We start from the raw sequence: 20,469 nt of genomic DNA, 5'->3' as shown, positions 1-20,469 counted from the left end.
AGCATAGACAAATGTTGAATTTTTCAAATGTACAACTAAGATTTCGAATGCAATCAGACAGGGACGACACTGGAACCACAAAAGTGATGTCACTAGTTTTGAGATTTCAGTTCACCAGCAGCCAGAGGTGACAAGTGAAACCTTAATGTGCAAATAGCGAAAAAGAAATGTCTTATCATCCTTTTGAAGGTACAAAAAATATGGAAAGATATACTTTATTGATCATTGTATGGAAATTATAATTCTGTACCACAACACAATTCGGTAAAATATAAAAGAAATATCAAATGTAAATAAATAAAATAAAAATTGGCAAAGAATATTAAAGGTCTTAAAAATTACTGTGGAACAGCAAGCGGATATATTATGGTGACGATGTGTCAATAATACTTATAATAAAATTCTTTTTCAATATAAATATATAATCAAATGATTAGGAAGATACTTTAAACATAATAAAAAGTAGAGAGGGACATTCATAAAAATCGTGTTAATGCGATAAACTCTTTGGGTTCTAGAATGCACCAGACAGGTGAATAAAAAAAGAACCCTTTCGTTTTACCATTGAAATTGTATGACGTGTATTTTATAAGATAGCATTTCACAGTTTACTATATCTTTGAGCAATTTATGGTTTGAAGATGGTGATGATGATGATGTTGTTGATGATGATGATGATGATGATGACAATGATGAAGATGATAAGTGCAGAAAGAAGCACACAAGATATCTAAAAAACAGACCTGTCATGCCGGGCTCCATAAGACAATCCCTATTAGGGATGGAAAACCAGACTAGATACTGAGCCAGTCCATCACAGTCAAGTGGCCTATTTCTCTGACCCAACAAGTATGTAATCAAAGCATCTGGACAGTCTGGAAATGATTAATTAATGAAGTAAACACCATGTGAATAATAATAATAATAATAATAATAATAATAATAATAATAATAATAATAATAATAATAATAATAATAATAATAATAATAATAATAATAATAATAATAATAATAATAATAATAATAATAATAATAATAATAATAATAATAATAATAATAATAATAATAATAATTAATATATAATAATAATAATAATAATATATAATAATAATAATAAAATAATAATAATAATAATAATAATAATAAAAGTAATAATAATAATAATAATAATAGTAATAATAATAATAACAATAATAATAATAGTAAGAATAATAATGACGAAGATGAGAAGGTAATGTAGGCGAAAGAAGAAGTTTATTTTCAGACAAACAGTATTTTACCAATAAAACACCCCCTTTTCCTAAATTATTCTCTCTTGTTAACAAAATAAAAGAGACCAGAGTCACATCACTTTAGTAAGGTGAGTACCAACAAGTGTAATGCAGAGCAAGGAGATGTTGGCTAACAGTTATACAAGACACACTAGATAAGATGAATAAAGGCTTTAAGTTATAATATAACTCCTAGAAATGGTCATTAGCCAACACAGTGATGCATGGCAGTAATAATGGGTGCTTGCAGGTTACAGAGCCAAACCTAACTACTTGATAATTTTAAAAATCTATAATTTTTAGGAGATTAAAGTTGTAGCCACTGCATTTAACTTTAAAAATCAACTAGTTACTTTCACAAGGATTAAATAACACTTCAAAATGCTTAACATCGTGTAGTCTGGCATCAACTTTCATTTTCAATAAGTTTTAGTGATTTAGAGAAGCTCTACAGAGCTGATCCAATGCATCTCATTTTAGTTGATAAAATAAGTACTGTAAAGCAGCATTTTTTTAAAGCACATGGTGCCCTCAATAGGGTATTGATTCCATCCAGTAAGAATAAAAAAAACAATACGAATTAGTTGAAAATACAAAATCATTCCATTCTACACACCATTTATTTCTGAATTTTATTGATTTTATTGAGAGGTTTAATATAATGAATAAATTAATTAATTAAATATACAGTGTTATCGTGCCCTATCGTGCTCCGTGGGCTTTACAATGCTTCATTTATTCCCCAGTAGACCATATGGTTTTCCTTTTATTCAGTTTAAATTGTGTCCCTGCCTCTACTTACACTCTCATAATACTTGGCACCACTTGTGTAGCCAGGTTCTCATTCACTCTAGATAAAGGAATATAATGTGTATATTGCTCAGTCATACAACAATGATGCCAAATTTTGCTATCATCGTCATCCATCTCATCACTAAGCATACTCAAAGTCCCTTTATTTAATTATTTTGATAGCGAGGCAACCAATGTTATTAAATTTTTAAAACAAACTTTACATGTAGCAATGGAATGTATTTTCATGAACGGAATATTAAACATACTTTGCAGCCACTCGTCCAACAAGACCTCTATATGACATCTGAGACTAAGCAAGAATTCTGCATGGAGCATTTTCTCCTTGGATGAATGGAAGGCCAACCTGTAACGACTTAAGTAGTATGAAATCACCAATCTCAACTGGGTTAGGCCCAGTGTGTTCTGGCTCTCTGAAAACTGAAGGCTTATCTGTTGGGGAAATAAAAAGAATTTGAAACGTTATTCAATATATCACCACCGTCATCATCCAAATTACTCCCATCAAAATTACACAAGGATCATTGAAATAAATGATCAATTATTTCTTGCCTAAGTAACCTCTGACATCTGAACAGAAAGTGAAAGTAGAGCTTTACCTATTGTGAAGTAAAAGGTAGATCTCATGATCATTACTCTGAAATTTCTTTTAATTATATTTCACACGCATAATAAACAAAAATATTGCTTGCCAATTTAACATTTAAATCATTTAATCTTTCTCAAGTTATGAATATTTATGAAGATAAAAAGGATAAAGTTGAGAAAATGTTATGGTGATTCTTTCTTTAAAATTCTGTTTTAAAATTTTATCATTTTATTTCATTAAAAAAAAATTTAACATAAAATTCTACATTTTAATATATTTCATCAGATAATTGTTCAAAGCCAACACAAACCAAACTTTCACCAAAATGTGACAGGGTCTCATTTTGACTTCCAAGCACAGTCTTGTACTAAGCCCTGGGAATTCTACACGATCAATATCCAGCTCCCAACATAATGCCTACGTCCAAAAATTAAAGGCAAGCATAATAGAAAAATAAAATGTCAATAAAAAACGTGATAATTTGTACACACAAACCTGTTTCAGTATGAAATGGGGACCGATGGATTCAGCCTTGTCCTGAGTGATGCATTGGTAGATGAAATCAGACATACTTTGAATGATGCTTTTGTCCTGATAAACAAAGGACAAAAAAAATCTAACTAAGAATGTCTACTGTAAATTACCAAGTTTATATATATATATATATACTTTTGTTCATAATGTGTTTATGTTTGAATCTACCTCCTGATATACCTGCTTGACCATTCAACACCAAATGACCTGATAAATATTTGAATCAAGAAACAGAAATCTTTCAGTGAAGGACAGCCACTAACACGTGACCCTCATTTAAATAAAGAATAAAGAAGATTATTGGAGACCTTCAAACTTTTCCAAATACCAAATAGGGAATTTTATCAAACTCGAGCCTGTCACATTTTGACAACTAAAAACAAATTCAATGGACAAGGAAAATAAAAGCGTGTAATATTTAACTATAACAATAATACAATGTTTATTTATAGTTACAAAGTCACGGGAATCTTTTGAGCATATGCTTTTTTTGTTTTTTTTGCAGTGTTTTTTCCTGTATGATGACGTTATCCTAGTGCTATTGCCATAGTAATTAAATAAATAATAAAACAATATTTCTTCATTGTTTCCATCTATCATATTTATTAATATTCTCTTTTAAAAAATAAAAATTAAACATTTATGACAGAGCAAGTAAAAAGTAATATACAGTACATCCTCTCTGCAGAAGAAAAATCTTGGAATGACCCAAGCATTTTTTTTTCTCTAGAGGGCTTACTGTATATTTCTCTGTTATAAATCTGTTTTTTTAGTAATGTATTTACGTTTTTTATTGTTAGCTGAAAAGGGGGTTTGAGCCCCAAATGTTCCATTTGGAATTTCGTTCTTTTATGAAGCTGTTATATTCATTTCTGTTTATTACTTTACAGTCCACAGCTTCTAGCAGCTTAGTATCACTTTGACTCGTGACAAGCCAAGACACTGGACCCCTGAACCAACAAACCAAACAAACCTGTCTATAGTTAAATCTGAGAAATAAATATATAGTTAATTTGATTGCCCATTCATGTGAACATGCGAATTAACTAATTAATTCATCTTCATATTGTAAATGGCAAAAATAATAATTTTAATAATACTTACAGCTTTGTCTCTTTTGATAAACAGCTCTGCCAAGGCAGCCACTTTGGCATCAGATGTAAATGACTTTACGATATCAGACTAAAAATAAAACGAAAATAATTATTAATAATTGGATTCTTAATTTTACATTGTCTCTCAAAGTGCATAAGAATAAAAATAGAGAGATAATAGTGATGGTTATGCTACTACTAATATTACTACTATCATCACAATCATCATCATCATTATTATGAAGACAACAATATTATCACAGAAGTCCCTTGATACTAAAGACATCCATACCTTGAGTCTGGTGTGCCAGGATTGATCAGCTGTTAGGGATTTAGCCAACAGACTGCGATATCCCTGAAGATAAAAGTAAATAAAGTTAAAGGACAATATTGTCATTCAAAAATTCCTGAGGATTTGGTTTTCAAGATTATTGCAAATAATCTAAACCAAAATGGATAAGTCGATCCATACCCTTACCATTCATCAAAAAGAAGATCAAAATCAATGTAAATTATGTCATTTACATATTTAGCTAGTCTTGTTACTTTAATAGTTTCAATGTTAATACGAAGATTTAAAAACAACTGGAAGAAATAGAGAAAAGAAATATGAAAGAAATTGACATAAGGGTTTTCATTACATTAATCATCGGAGAAAAACAATTAATTTACATATCACCTTGGGATCTTCTGTATATGACATGTGACCTGCTTTCTGTTTGACTGGTAAGACACCACCCTTAAGAAGTAATTGCCTAGAGAAAAAATTCAGTATTTTTAGTAAATTTGTATGGATCGTCCGGGAATATCTAGAATCTAACAGGTTGGAGGACTAAACGAATAAAAAAATAAAGCATTAGATTTGATGGCGATGATGATGATAATTATGATGATGATGATGGTGGTGGTGGTGGTGATGATGACTATGATATAGATATATACCAAAATCAACCAACAATCCAGCAAGAGTGGTAATGACAACAAAACATAATGAAGGCCATGGTCTTATGGAAAGATAAGAAAGAAATTTGATATTTGATATGGTTTTCAAAGCAATAAATCAAATCATTACACCTAGAAGCTGGCAAATCAAGAGAAAAAAAAGGCTACACAATAAAAAGGCTGTTTGCAAAACAAGAAATAAATAAATAAAAGCAAGCACTAATTTTCAACTGTGAGCTAATCATTTGCTCATCTTAAAATAAATAAAATTCCCTTTATTCATCCCCAAGGGGAAATTTGTCTTTAGGGTCTATTCCAAGGGAAGACCAGAATACCACAGGCGTAAGCCAGAGTGCAGCACCACAAAGTGAGCTAGGGCAAGGTGACTTGCTCAAGGCCACACAACGAGGCGGGTAGTCGAATTCATTATCTTTTGGGAATGAAGCAAAGACCATACCACTGAGCCACGCTGCCACCTAGTGTGTTATAATATTGCAGCACATTACTGAGCTAAAGAGAGGGATAGATGTAAAATGTAATCTATACGAATCATAGAGTAAATGTAGTCCAGTTTATGTAGACTTGAATAGCTTTAGACATATTGTAAAAATTGCTCACAAACCCCTTGAGATATTTTACTTATTTACTTTCTTGATTACTGACTGAGGGACATTTGACCTTTTCCAGCCACCAATATGATTTAGGCAGGACATTGGTCTGTTGCAAAGCGTTTCCTGACAAATCTAACTTAGACTCAGCAAGCTAACCCCTGCTGAGTGGGCAGAGGGGTCAGAAAAGACCAGAAAACATTAACATGATACAATATGATGCATAACTGACTTACATGTGTTAAAAAAAAAGTTGGCTACACTAGCAATTGATCTCTTGTGTTACCAAATCTAATCAAAAATTAATTTAAGATCAATCTCAACATTTCGGAACCTACTTCAAAGTTTCCCAGTTTTTGTCTTCTCTGAATGTGACAGGCCAGTATCTTGCACCAAACACCTGAATCTACAAAAAAGGAGACTTTCAAAATGAGAGAAAATATTGATGATGATAATGATTATGATGAAGATGTTGATGACGATAATGAGGATGATGAAACAAGAGCTAACTCAAGTGCAAACAAATGTCTCTTGTTACGGACATTAATGTGTATTGTACAATAATAATACAATCAAACAATATTTCTTAGTACCTCTTCCAACTTGTTTAATTCTGGCACAATGTAGGGGGCACCCGCATCATATGATATAGCCTTGTAGGACGAACATCCCTGGTGAGAAATTTTAAAAATTAAAATTAAAAAACCAGATCATGTAAAGGCATATTGATAAATTTTTTAAAACGGAGAGAGAGTTTGAGCCTAGTAAAGATAAGGAAAGAAAGAAATATCGCAGCATTTGATATATCATTGATTCACTGTGTATGCGGATGAACTACGAGTAAAGCACTAAGGGCATTATAATATACACTTTGGACTCAGAGCATTGTAATATACACTTTGGAGGGGAAATTTATTTATGCAATATTTATTTATAATTAAACCCTCTGTTGTTTTCATTGATCTGTGAGTCGATACAGTTGTAAATGAGAGATAACCTTTCTTACATAAAATCTTAAAAAATATATGAACATTTATACAGTGCATTTCAACAGATTAACAATGCCTGTTAGGCATCCCTTTTGTACTAACACTCATACAATATCCATCATTGCCTGTAGCTTTTTTTTTTTTTTTTTTTTGTTGCTTTAGGTCTCTTCCAACACAATTGAGGTTATATGAGAGACCGCTGAAACAAAAAAACAAGCAATCTAACAAAAATAGTACAAATGTAAATCAAAATCATAATCTAAAGATATCATAAGCTAAATTATAAATAACCAAGAACAAACAGGCAGAAGATTTACAGATAAAAAAATATCCCCTGTCAAAAATACAATCACAAACCAAAGAAGCAGGAAAGGCTAGTAAAGAGAAGAAGAAACGACATCACTATCGGATCGTACACCCATGCGAACATCATAGGTATATGATTCAAGGGTGATGCTCCCATCCAACCACCCGCTTGCCTGTAGCCAGGTACTCATTCACACCCAAGTCGAGTGGGCCAATGTGTGTAAAATGCCTTACAGGAGTGCAAAGCATTGGGACCCGAACTTTCCATGATCACTGTCACTCTCCCAGCTACAGATCACACTTAGTATTGCTCGACTTTTGTGACAAGACAGACACTGAACCACTGAGCCATCGAGCAACACAAAACCATATTAAGATATTCATCTTATATTTTCCAGCTATAAATAGACATCATGGCAATTATAGCATTTGAGGCAAACAAGACTGTTTCAGTAATTGTCTCAATAGGTCAGCTGTCCTTTTGCTGTCGGCCCACTAAATTTCACCAAATAAATTCATCAAATCAAACATATGTGTCTTTGTAAAAATCAAGGCCGAAACATAACTGCCTCTGGATATGAATGGAAAATCATTTAGTGTATTTCGATTATAGGAAAAACAAGTCATTTGTTAAAGAAGCGAGAGGGCAATGAAATGAAAATAATTCAATCAACTTGTTGAAATCTCACACCTTGAATTTAATGCGGAGAGGGACATAACAGAATCTACCAGTGTCCACATCCCTGGGGATAACAAGTCTGGGCTCACATGCCAAAACGTACAAATGTCTGAAGGCTTGAAGGTGACACCTGAGGGTTTTGCAAAAGTTTTTAAAAATTAATGGTAAATGGAAAAGTCTTCTCTGATTTTTTTATTATATATTTTTAAAAATTTATTTTTAAAATATTAATTGATAAGCTGACTTGATGATGATGATGATGATGATGATGATGATGATGATGATGACGATGATGAATATGATCGTAGTGGTGGAAAATTTTAAACCAACATCATTTTTACCTGTTGTCTGTACTTGATAAGGGGAATTGTGGATAAAAGGCACACAACATGGCGCCAATTGCATCAGGAGTGGTTCTCAACGTAAATCTAAAAATAAAAATTTACAGGATAGATGTTTTTAAAAAAAATATTTAAAGTATCTCATGATAGTGACTAGGACGACAGTTTTGTAATAGGGCCTTCTTTTCTTGAACAAGATTTAATTTTATTTCATAAAAGAGACACGTAATGCAGGGTAAAGAGCTTCCCTTAGAATTTAAAAAAAAAAACAACAAAAACCTTGATTAAATAGAATTACCATAATTAAAAATGTTTACGTATGTAGTTTTTACCAAACTTCTTTTCAAAAAGTAAAGTGAAAAGCTCATAAATTTAATAGAGTATAGCCAAAATTATAAATAATCATGGCAAACAACCCATTTCAGATTGTTTCAAAAACAAAAACATTTTTCATCTTTAAATGAGGTGGATGTGATATTCTAATCTAATTAATAAAACTAGAAATGCAAGTAAATATCTCACTTTCCCCCTCCCAAAAACAAGAGTCCTGTGGCCATAGCGTGGCACATCTGGTTGCCATAGACTGATTGGTGGTACTGAGGACCCACACGACGGCGAAGCGCCCGACAGATTCTCAAAGTTACTAGATTGCCTGTGCCAGCCATCACCTGAAAGAAATGTGATACAGATATGTTATAACACTCACTGGAAGATTAAAAAAAAAAATATTAAAAAAATTATTTCCATCAAAAATGAGTTAAGAACCATTAATTAAATGTAGCCAAAGAGTAACAAAACAAATGGAAAGGTGAATTTGGTCTTTAAAAACCAACCTCAAGGTTTAAGTTCAAAAGCAAAAATCAACTAGACTAAAAAGAAGTAGAACCTTTGCTCTATCTAATTCCTTTCAACATTAAAATGTACCACTAGCTTTTATCTACAATGCATTTGATATGATAACTCAAAAGAGAAAATGTTACAAAAACCTCTGGAATTCAGAACAAAGAAAAACTTGCAATAAATATTTATGAACATCTATTTTTCTCAATAAATTTGTTATTATATACATTAGTTTAATGAACAAAGAATATAGCCTTGAGATCCAAAGGAAAAATGGAAACAACAAGTAAAGTAGTAAAGCAATTATTTTTACCAAAAATCATAAGTAATGCTATCTTTCCTTCTTTTTGACAAAGAATTCTAAAATAAATGCTATATTAGTAACAAAGAATCATTTGACTGTAATAAACTTACAATAGCCAGAGATAAGAGTTTGGTGCTGATAGAGTTCTCCACTGTGCTCCTCCCTGCTTGCTCCAACAATGTTTGATCTCCTAGAAGCTTCAACGAATTGCGTAAGCTGTCACGCTGCAATGCAAGGCAACAAAAGAATAATTAATAAGAAAATAAATGACTTCATAAATCCTAAACAATAGTTGATGTGAGACAAAATTCACATCAAAATTGAATTGGAAAAAAAAATGGACAACGTCTTTATTGTGAATAATAAAGTTTATTTTTTCAAAAAAATAAACATTCTATGTTTTCCATCTTACTCCTACCATTATTTAAGTTTCAATTCAAATCCACACAGAGACCACTTGTCTCAAGCATCTTATGTTCAAAAGATTCCAGTAGTGTAATAATAAATAAATCCTATTTACCAAAGTTTTAAATGCTTCCTTATTACCAGAACCAGCAAATTTCATGGCAAGTACCAGACAAGCCCCACTGGTAATGTTACAATACGCTTGACTCATCGTTTGCAGGTCGATAGCAGGATCCAACTCGGGTCCTGATGGCTGGGACTTGAAGAAGGCAAACTTCTTTACAATCTGTTTATGGGACGAATTTTAATAAAGTTTATAAGTTATCTTTTTTTTCGACATTGAAAAGGCAGCACCTCTTGTTATTGAAACTCTTTTACAATACTGGTAAATCGTGTTCTATACACAGAGATGGTGTATTAATATTTTCCCTGTTAAAGTTAATGGCATTATACAACTTTAAAACCTTTGTCAATTTTAAGCCAGGGCCTACCGTTATAGAATCAGGATGCAGAAACTTGTAAAGTTAAAAAAAAAAAACGTTCCAAAATTCATTGTCTTTTGGATTCATACAAGATGGAAATGTCACTTTTATCTTTAAGCCCTGAAGAAAACTTCAGATATCTTTCCAAAAAAAAAAAAAATATAAATACAAAATATCTTGACAATAATTGAAAATCCATACATGGTTTGCTCAGTTGTGTAAAAAAAAGTAGTAGTGCATCGGAGCCATTAGGCCCATGGAGCCAGAGTTTATCCCGATTTCTATAGCAGGAAACAGAGACAATAGCAATTGCTTCTAGTATATCAATTTAATATGGCTTAATTGTCGTTTAGAATTTTTCATTTCACCCTACCACACACACAAACGCATATACATACATACATACATACATACATACATACATACATACATACATACATACATACATACATACATACATACATACATACATACATACATACATTGATGTGAATATTTAAGATCATACCTCTGGAATATTCCCGTCAACCCAAGCTATGGTGGGTACAATTGACTGCCAGTTAATAAGGCCAAGGCTGATTGTCTGTGGGATAAACGAAGTAAAAAACAAAAATCAATATATCAGTTTCAAAAGAGAACAAAATACCAAATGAGGAACGATTCGGACTCAAAACCCTTCTTCAGCAAACACCAAAAAACAATGAAAACATAGATACATTACTAAAAAAACCAGATCAACAGCTGTCCACAGCTTCTAGCAGCTGACTATCACTTTGACTTGAGGGATATATGAAATAATTTATTTCCGAATGCTATGATGTCAAAGAGAGCTTCCTAAAATAAACAAGGCTTAGGAACACAGCCACTGAATAAAAATAAAATGGCAACTATATTCTTTAAACTCAAATCAAACTTTTCCAAGTTTTATATTTCATGTGATGTAATAACATTTTAACTGTCAAGTGTGTTAACAAAATTCGATTGAGACTTTTAACTTATATAACAAGATATTTTTAGGGCTTTTAAACCTGTTTATTTTAATTTGAACACTAATCCAAAATTTAGAAAATAATATTTTTTAAAAGAAATTATAACCACATTTCAAAATGTTAGCTCTCTGGAGTGAATTAAAGGACTATAAAATATTGATATTAAAAACCTAATCTTTTGCAAATATAAGAAACACAAAACACACTAATGTAGAGTCTGTACCCTGAGACAGAGGAAATCGGGCCTGACTTGATCTAACATGAACTGTGTACCAGGAGCCTTCAACCACTCTGACACTGCACTGGAAAGAGAAGTCAAATAAATTATTACTATGTTCATACAAAATACCTTCAGAGAATTTGAAATCAAACTTCCTGTCTTTTTGTTGTGACTGCTTTATTGACTTTTTTTTTCTCCTTGGTGGGAGTGGGGGTCGGAAGTAAGTTATTTTATGTTGAGTGAAACTGAAATATTTTTATACATCAGATGAATGAGATTTTTCATGTCCTCTCTTCAACATCCAAGCAAAATACCTATAGATAAAAATAAAGATCACATTCAAAGATGATTTTAAAAAAATAAAAATACGTTTGATGCTTCAATTTCCCAAAATGACATTTTTTCCCCCCAATTTTTATCCCGTAATTTTACGAACAATACAGCAATAACAACCTGTTTCCAGTGTTGAAGAAAATCATTCCTAAAGCCAGAGTGGCACCAGGTGCTGTCACATCCACATTGACACTGTCTCCTTCCTGGTAATGAGAAAATACATTTTTATTCAAATTGAGCTGTAGTCTTCATTAACTTGTAGCCTGACCAGACACTGAACAAAAATTACGTCAAAAGACAAGTCTATGAACACAAAAGAAAACAAATCGTGAGTTGTATTCAATTGTTCAATTAATGGGATCATTTGTTTTCTTGAGCACTATTAACGACAACTCACTAGGAGGTGCATTAATCTATAAAAGACATCAAAAGATAAGTCCTAGTTTCAGGCTTAAAGTTAACGAAGGATAAACTTGAACCCAGTTCTGCATTCGTTTTCAGAATGAAGTGGATATTTTGGATTTTTTTTTTTGGGTGGTGGGGTGTATTCAATATTACAAAAGTAAGAGCCTTCCAAACACAAAAAAAATTGAGCATAAGAAGGATTTGAAAATCAGCTTTAGATGTTGATGTACAACTTGAGAAGAAATCAAAAGGGGAACAAGTAAAATGGTTTGGAAAATCGATACAATTTATTGCATTTCTATTTTATACTTTTTACAGCCAATGTATAGCTGAGTCATATCATATGCATGTTTTGACTGTTTTAGCTCTATATAATGGGGAATTTCCACTATTGTGTTAGTGGCCGAATGTAGGCTTGAAACGCACAAAATTAAAAAAACTAAAATCTCCAACTAATTTTCTCAAATATAAAACATCTTGTATTCCAGACGTTTACTGGAGGGAAGTGTAGTTTCAACAAGAGAATAAAGGTCAAAGGGTATTCAAGATTGGGGGGTGGGGGGGGGGGGTGCATCATAATCTTTGGTGTAGGAATGATGGGTGTCTCTATGCTTCATTTCACCAGTAAACCTCCAAACAGCTAAGAATTTTCAAATATGCATGTTATGTTGGCAGACTTTTCCAAATGAACTTACCGTAATGAGATGGCTGAGAGCTTTATGTACCCTGTCTCTGTGAGGCCATAGCTGTTATGGAGAGGGAGGGGAAACATATGGAAATTTCGATTTAAAAAAGAGCTTTTTACAATTGTCCTTTACCTTTCCATTTTTTTTTACAATAATATCAATGAAAATACATTTGCCATACATTTTCTTTACATATTTAAGACCATTCGATTAAGAAAACAACAAAAGTGGTAAGCAATACATTACTAAATTTACAATTCTAAATAATCATATCTTTATTTTGGGATGAACTTAATATCTTTATCATCAACATCTTCATCATAAATATTACAACATCATCTCATCACCATAACCAGTCAGCAGGAATCAAATCATTGGACGTAGCCAATTTCTAAGAGTATGCAAATGAGTTATTGCACTCGTTGCTAAATTAAACGAGAGGACACCAACATGGAAAAGATAGACATGGGATATGTCCATGTACTAGACTGAATAAAGAAAAATATGGAAATGAGCAAAGATGTTAAGATAATCTATCTATTCTATTATTCGGCATACTCTACACTGTCTCTATGTATTTGCATATTTGTGTCTTGCTGACATGACAACAGACGATTTATGAATTGATAATTCTATAACTTCAATGAATTTCAGATAAATAAAATATTGTTACAGACCATCTGTTTGGTGTGCCCCCCAACCATAAGGTGACACAAGATGTCTGCCAGGCTCAGGTCAAATCCAGTCATCTGGTTCCCTTTCTGATTTTGATAAAAGAAAAAGAAAAAATAGATTTAAAAATTTAAATATCCAATATCCTTAATGATGGTCCCTAGCTTGGACAAGAGGATAAGAAATTTAACTGAATTTAAAAACCCTAATTGGAGGAATCGTGAAGTTTGATATTAAATGAAATCATAATCATTTTGATAAAATAATGAATATTCAAAACAACACAGCTTAACATCAACAACTATTAACGCACAACAAAACCATTCTCAACACCACCATCACCAGTACGCAGCAACCAAATGGGCATTCCTGATGCAAACGAATTTGTGCTTTTAAAATAATGATAATAATAATAATAATAATAATAATAATAATAATAATAATAATAATAATAATAATAAATAATAATAATAACAATAATAATAATAATAATAATAATAATAATAATAAATAATAATAATAATAACAATAATAATAATAATAATAATAATAATAATAATAATAATAATAATAATAATAATAATAATAATAATAATATAATAATAATAATAATAATAATAATAATAATAATAATAATAATAATAATAATAATAATAATAATAATAATAATAATAATAATAATAATAATAACATTTTTTGAAAAGTCAAATGGATTCATGCCAAAATGAGGTATATAAAAAAAAAAAAGATTCTGCTTACTCCAAACAGTATGAGTCCTAAAGATAAACCAGCAGATAAAGCATAGGAGTCTCTGTCAATGCAATTCTCCATCTCAGGTCCAGGTGGCCGACCTGAAATGTTAAAGAGAAGAAATTAGAATCTAGGGAAGACTTTGCGAGTCGATTACAGGACTGGTTTGATTTTACCCCGATCCAACTATGTATCACAGTTTTCAACAAGAAAGTAATAATTACAATGGAAATCATCGGTTAAGGAATTACTCTCTTCTTGGAGTTTGAGGTTATAACCTGATATAAACGGGGATAATGATTGGAAAGAAATTCAATTAGATAGATCAATAGAGAGAGAGAAAGAGAGAGAGAGAGAGAGAGAGAGAGAGAGAAAGAGAGACAGACAGAGAGAGAGAGGCAGACAAAGAGAGAGAGAGAGAGAAAGAGAGAAAAAAAAAAAGAGAGAGAGAGAGAGAGAGAGAGAGAGAGACATTTTAATTGTTGAATTAGAATTGGCCCTGACGCAACATAACAAAGAAATAAGATGTGTAGTTGACAGTATAATCATTCAAACAGCTCACCAATCTCAGCCAGCATGACCTCAGCCATGGGTAGATGCCCGGTGCCCTGGTACAGTAGTCCAATGCCCATGATGGCTGCCACCCTAATGTTATGGGCAATGTGCAGCTCTGTGGATCCAGATGGTAGTAAAGCAGAGATGTGGACGCTGAGGGCTTTGGTCACTCTCATATCCATTGTCCCACGTCTAATAAAGAACATTTTTTTTTTCAAAATTTTATTAACGTTGGAAACGTAGGATATCTTTGAAGAAATTATTGCCAGAACTAAAAATGAATAACAGTAGGCTGGATTTTTAAAAATCCACAGATACATTGCAAAATCCAAAGAAAAAATACTAAAACGTTATCTGTGAAATTTAAACTTTAAAGGTCTGTAAATGGCATGTACTTTTATGGTACTTAATTCTATCTAATGTTCATTCAGCCAAGTAATGTAATCCAGATCTTACAGCACATTTTAAAGTTTCAGCTTTATTCAAAATTTAAAGTGTAAGTATCTTATTGTTTTAAACTTACTTTGAAGATGCCATCCCTAATAGAATCCCAATTGTGATGAGCTCATTTGCCTGCAATAAATCAATGTAGATAAAAATTAATGACAACATTCTGGTGTGGATGACACTACAGCTGTTTGTTCAAAAACCAACAAAAATAGAGGGTACATAATGAAAGTAACAAAAAGAGGCGATTTTGATCATGTTTTCTCACAATGAGCTGATAGTACATTCCAGTTTTAAAGAACGAGATGCTGTGCACAAAAGTAATTCTTTTATTGAAAAGAAAAAAAGCCGTGTGAAATGAGAAGAGTGTTAAACACAGATTTGAGTCCAAATACAAAACTAAATCAATAACAATCTTAGTTGAATGAAATCCTTAGGAAATGTACTTTCTTTTTTATTTTCATTTTTTTTTATGTTTGTTTAAAAAATGCTCTACATGTTTCCATTTAACCAAGGGGAATAAGAATTAATTTCACTCACCCCTGATCTTCCCTCGCTGAGATATTCGTGAATACTTAAGATACTGAGTGACAACAGGTGGCTATTTAGGCCAAGAGCCATCAAAAACCCAGCAAACTCACTCGTCAATTCCTTGGGTTTGTGGTAGATTATCCAGGCAGAGTCAATCTGAAAAATAAATAATAAACAAATTCCATCAGAGATTACATTAAGAAACATGAATATAATATCAAAATATGTATTTGTACCTATAAAAGTTCAAGGTTATTTAATCACTTTTATTCTATAAATTCACTTTCAATACCACCTTTCACACAGTATAATGGATTGTTTTAAGACTTGGAAGTTAAAGGAAAAAAAACAATTGAAAATGTAAATATAATCATATATTTCCTAGAAATTGATGATCCATTAAAAATACTTGAGATAGAAATTATGAAAAAATGATCATTAGACAAAAATATTTTCAATCTGATAATTACATACACCATCTTAAAAACAGTGTTAACATAATGAATATCTCATCAAATATAGTCCTTCCTTATTTTCTTTTTAAAGTGAACGTGACAATCTTTAATACCTTTATACAGTACCTTTATTTATGTAAATTAAAACCAGTGAATTGGAAAATCTTAAAATTCCTTGAATGATATAACTTTGAAATTATATTGACAATGGATTTGCTTTCGAGAAGAACAGTTACAACGAGTAACCCGAAAATTACTCATAGCCTTTTAAGAGAATTTTAACCCTCTAAAAGTGGTTACAATAGCCAAACCTTTGAAGTATCAGCAATTCTGAGGCCAGCAGCAACTCCATTGTGAAACATTGGCCATAATGACATGTTGGTAGGAACTTCAATACGAGTAATCTCCACAGTGGTGTTCCTGTGTCAATATAACATAATCAAAGAATTCAATATGCAGTCTTCATAACTGTTGAAGGATTCAATGTAAATCATAATAATACAGAAGCAATTGAGAGAAATTTTTGCAGCACACTGTGACGAGAATAATTGACTTGTTTACTTTATTCACTTTGTTGATTTGTCTTTTTTTAAAAGATTGGCAATTATATGACATATTATCCACTTAATATGCTCCATGGGCTTTACAACAGGCCCTAAGCAAAAAGCAACACCTAACATGTAGAACAAGACAGGCACTATGATATTTTTTTTCTTCTCCTGACAAAGAGACCAACAGAGACCAATGCTGTTACCAGCCAAGTACCCATTTTGCACATCAGTATGGTAAGAATATATAGGTAAAGAGCATTATCCAAGGATTCAACAGTGTGCTGCCTCAGAGTTCACATGCTGAGTGTCTTACAACTTGACCACAAAAAAATTGCATATGTAGATCAAATTTTAAGAAATAAAAATATTACAATTGTAGATATTTTTTTTTTTTGTTTGTTTGTTGCTTTAGGTCTCTTCCAACACAATTGAGGTTATATGAGAGACCGCTGAAACAAAAAAAACAAGCAATCTAACAAAAATAGTACAAATGTAAATCAAAATCATAACCTAAAGATATCATAAGCTAAATTATAAATAACCAAGAACAAACAGGCAGAAGATTAACAGATAAAAAAATATCCCCTGTCAAAAATACAATCACAAACCAAAGAAGCAGGATAGGCTAGTAAAGAGAAGAAGAAACAACATCACTATCGGATCGTACACCCATGCGAACATCATAGGTATATGATTCAAGGGTGATGCTCCCATCCAACCACCCGCATTGTAGATATTTACCTTTGCTTAAATTACCATTTTTTAAAAAGTAGGACTAACTTAGTTTCAAATAATTACTTCTCCCATTATCTATCTGATTACCACTGTAGACTTTGCAATTTCACCAAGAAAGCTGTAACATCAATTTGACTATTGTTACTGCTTGGTGAAATTGGATGTAGTCTATCCAATTTGTACGGGATTGATTTAATATCTAAATATGAGACAAACCTCGGTGGAGCTTTCCCAGTAAGACACAGCTTTGGAATGGGGAGGGTCTCAGTCAGTGAGGGTTGACAAGTGTGTAAAGTGAACATTCCTCTGAGGATAAAATGAAGATTGAATTTTTCAATATCTCACCTTATAACTATTTGTAGAATTTGCCCCCCTTTCCATAGAAAAAAATATATCGTGGAATCTTCTTTGATGTTGATATAAACTTATTGAACAGATGATACACTTTAAATGGTGAGTTTTAGGACACCATTATAAACAAGTTTTAATGACGTTGAAGTAAATTGGACGCCACTTTTTATCTTATTATACCTCTCTTAGATAACCTGAAACACTGACATTGACTACTTTTTTTTTACGAAAGAAGTGAGCATACTAGTTTTAAAATACTGTCCAAATATAACCTCATCTTCTTGGCCAAGCTAAAGATGATGACGTTTTATATGAACCAGATTTAAAATGTATATCACCATTTTCAATATTTTTTTCTCTTTCATTTTGGCACTGAAACATAAAACTACATATTTTCAATTATAAAAAAGGAGATCTCAGGGAACCCATTTTTTTCTAATAGTTTTTTTTTAAAATCCTAAATAAAACATTTTGATAGTTTGGTTAACAATAATGAAATTCACAACCTTCAATTTTTACAAGAATGAAGAAATCTTGACAAAGCCTTTGATGTTTCATACTAGCAATTTTTAAAAAAGATAAAAGAGAGAAATTAAATATAAAACAAATGTAAAACACCATTTTAATTAAAAGTTTGTAAACTATGTATTAAGTAAGTATTAAACTATGTTATAATAGCACACATAATCTTACCTGCCAACAGGAAGAGCCATAGTGCGCATTGATATGGACAGCAAAGCCTTCTCTTGTTCTTCTATGAAGTCATGGTCACTAACTTCAGGCCTCTGTTTAACAGCAATGGTGACAGGACGAGCGGATTGTAACATACGACGGACTTCTTGAAGCCTCAGGTCCTTAGGAAATCTCAACTTAAGCACCTGTTGGTGGACATTTGTTTTGTTTGTTTTTAAGGGTTTTACGGCGCTTGCAACACATTTAGGTTATATCAGCGCCAGTAAAAAGGAAGAAAATGGGAGAGTAGAAAGTTCTAGAATTACAATTAAAGCACCCAAGAGAAAGGAAGACAAAGGGGAACTGGGAACAAATAGGGATCAGATGTAGATTCCAAGAGCATACCATCAATGTACTTAGTCTGGGATCACCTATAAGTCTCACCTAGACACAAGCACAAGATCCAACAAAGAGAAATACACTCAAATGCTTACATTTCATTATACATTAAAAATAACAAATATAATAATATATAACAGAGAGATGATTTACAAGGAAAAAAATATCATCTCCCAAAACAATAACTATGCATTTGACTGTTTCCCCCTGAGTAAGGCCAACATGCCGGGGCCAGGACAAAACCAAGTAATCTCATTCCAAGACAAAGACAGAAAGCAAGTTGGAAAACAGATATAGGGGGATAGAAGACACAGTAAGTACCTCCCTGCCCTGATATACTTAATGGTTAATGTTTTTAAAATTCTGAAAAAATAATTTTGATTTATCAGGGCAATAAACTTGACCTGAATTTTAGAAATAATTAAAAGTTTTTTATTTGGATTGTAAAGACCTTGATATGTCAATAAAGGAACGTCTGGAGTGTGACAATTTCCTTTTTTCATCCCATGGGAGAAATTTATTCCAAGAGAAGACTGGAATAACCCAGACATCAGCCACAGTGCAGCACCGCAAACTGAGCTAGGGCGAGGTGACTTGCTCAAGGCCACACAGCGCAGAAGGTAATTGAACTCAATACCTTTCGGGTACGAGGCAAAGACCATACCACTGAACCACACTACCCTTTTGCCAATGACTAAAACGTAAATTAAAAACCAAAACGTTTCTCTAGGACTAAAATAATGCAAAATATGTCTTCTAGCACATAAAACATCCTTATCAATTTATTGAATTTAAGATGCTTGCCTAGCTCTATAGCTAGAGTAAGAAATTCAATTATACAAATTCTTTTCATGGCAGGTATGTGTTACAACAACAACCTATAATTCATTTTAAAACAACCTATAATGCCATTTTCATTATCTAAAAGTATATCATATTAAACAACACAGGTACTGAGCTTTGAATGAACTGACACACTTCTCATATGCACATCTTATTCAACATTATCCTATTACTTCTTCATCCAAGAATTCCATTCCATCATCTTCCTCCTTGGTTCCAGTTTCATTCCTTTTGGGTGGCGGTCTCGATGATCTAACAAAGTTTGGGCTAGCTGATGTAATGGCTGCCAATTCTGATAAATCTTGGCGACCTGAACATTTAGATAAAAAATCAATGTCTCAATAAGAAAGGAAAAAAAGCAACTAACAAATGAGGATTTTAATTCTTCAAAGCAAAATGTTGATAAAGTCACTGAGCAACTAACAATGGATCCAAGGGGCATAAATGACAAATATAATCTGATTCATAAAAAATTAGAGCCATAAAACTTACTCTATATCCAGGAGAAGTGTAATCTTATATCTTTAACTCACCAATGAGGACATAGGCATTTCGTGGCCAGTCAGAGGGAGGGTTGGATCGACACACCAAACAAGCCTCTTTGATAGGCAGACTGATTCCAATGGGGAGGCAATCCAGCTCTTGTTTGCTTATTCCTGTGGGGTAGTGTTACATTGA

At 32.2% G+C, this 20,469-nt stretch overlaps 1 protein-coding gene across 2 annotated transcripts in view; it reads right to left on the bottom strand.

The window, feature by feature from the left end:
- Window positions 1-20,469, bottom strand: part of LOC144973191 (anaphase-promoting complex subunit 1-like) — a 51,689-nt gene that overhangs the window by 7,944 nt on the left and 23,276 nt on the right. For both annotated transcript variants that reach the window (XM_078915339.1, XM_078915348.1), the window contains exons 26-52: window positions 20,325-20,447; window positions 19,965-20,101; window positions 18,571-18,755; window positions 17,743-17,832; window positions 16,552-16,660; window positions 15,795-15,941; window positions 15,331-15,380; window positions 14,815-14,999; window positions 14,262-14,353; window positions 13,508-13,591; window positions 12,840-12,890; window positions 11,860-11,942; window positions 11,410-11,488; window positions 10,706-10,780; window positions 9,831-10,001; window positions 9,421-9,534; window positions 8,689-8,834; window positions 8,167-8,253; window positions 7,838-7,955; window positions 6,445-6,522; window positions 6,190-6,257; window positions 4,981-5,056; window positions 4,594-4,656; window positions 4,312-4,389; window positions 3,169-3,264; window positions 2,333-2,516; window positions 744-875 (exon numbers count right to left, since the gene is read on the bottom strand). In XM_078915339.1, coding sequence (XP_078771465.1) covers window positions 744-875; window positions 2,333-2,516; window positions 3,169-3,264; window positions 4,312-4,389; window positions 4,594-4,656; window positions 4,981-5,056; window positions 6,190-6,257; window positions 6,445-6,522; window positions 7,838-7,955; window positions 8,167-8,253; window positions 8,689-8,834; window positions 9,421-9,534; window positions 9,831-10,001; window positions 10,706-10,780; window positions 11,410-11,488; window positions 11,860-11,942; window positions 12,840-12,890; window positions 13,508-13,591; window positions 14,262-14,353; window positions 14,815-14,999; window positions 15,331-15,380; window positions 15,795-15,941; window positions 16,552-16,660; window positions 17,743-17,832; window positions 18,571-18,755; window positions 19,965-20,101; window positions 20,325-20,447 — 2,901 coding nt within the window. The remainder of the gene's footprint in view (window positions 1-743; window positions 876-2,332; window positions 2,517-3,168; window positions 3,265-4,311; window positions 4,390-4,593; window positions 4,657-4,980; window positions 5,057-6,189; window positions 6,258-6,444; window positions 6,523-7,837; window positions 7,956-8,166; window positions 8,254-8,688; window positions 8,835-9,420; window positions 9,535-9,830; window positions 10,002-10,705; window positions 10,781-11,409; window positions 11,489-11,859; window positions 11,943-12,839; window positions 12,891-13,507; window positions 13,592-14,261; window positions 14,354-14,814; window positions 15,000-15,330; window positions 15,381-15,794; window positions 15,942-16,551; window positions 16,661-17,742; window positions 17,833-18,570; window positions 18,756-19,964; window positions 20,102-20,324; window positions 20,448-20,469) is intronic.

Source organism: Berghia stephanieae, chromosome 1 (assembly GCF_034508935.2).
Source record: "Berghia stephanieae isolate SIO BIC M18660-M18661 chromosome 1, UCSD_Bste_1.3, whole genome shotgun sequence".
Taxonomy (NCBI): domain Eukaryota; kingdom Metazoa; phylum Mollusca; class Gastropoda; order Nudibranchia; family Aeolidiidae; genus Berghia; species Berghia stephanieae.
This window is presented reverse-complemented; position numbering and strand designations above follow the sequence as displayed.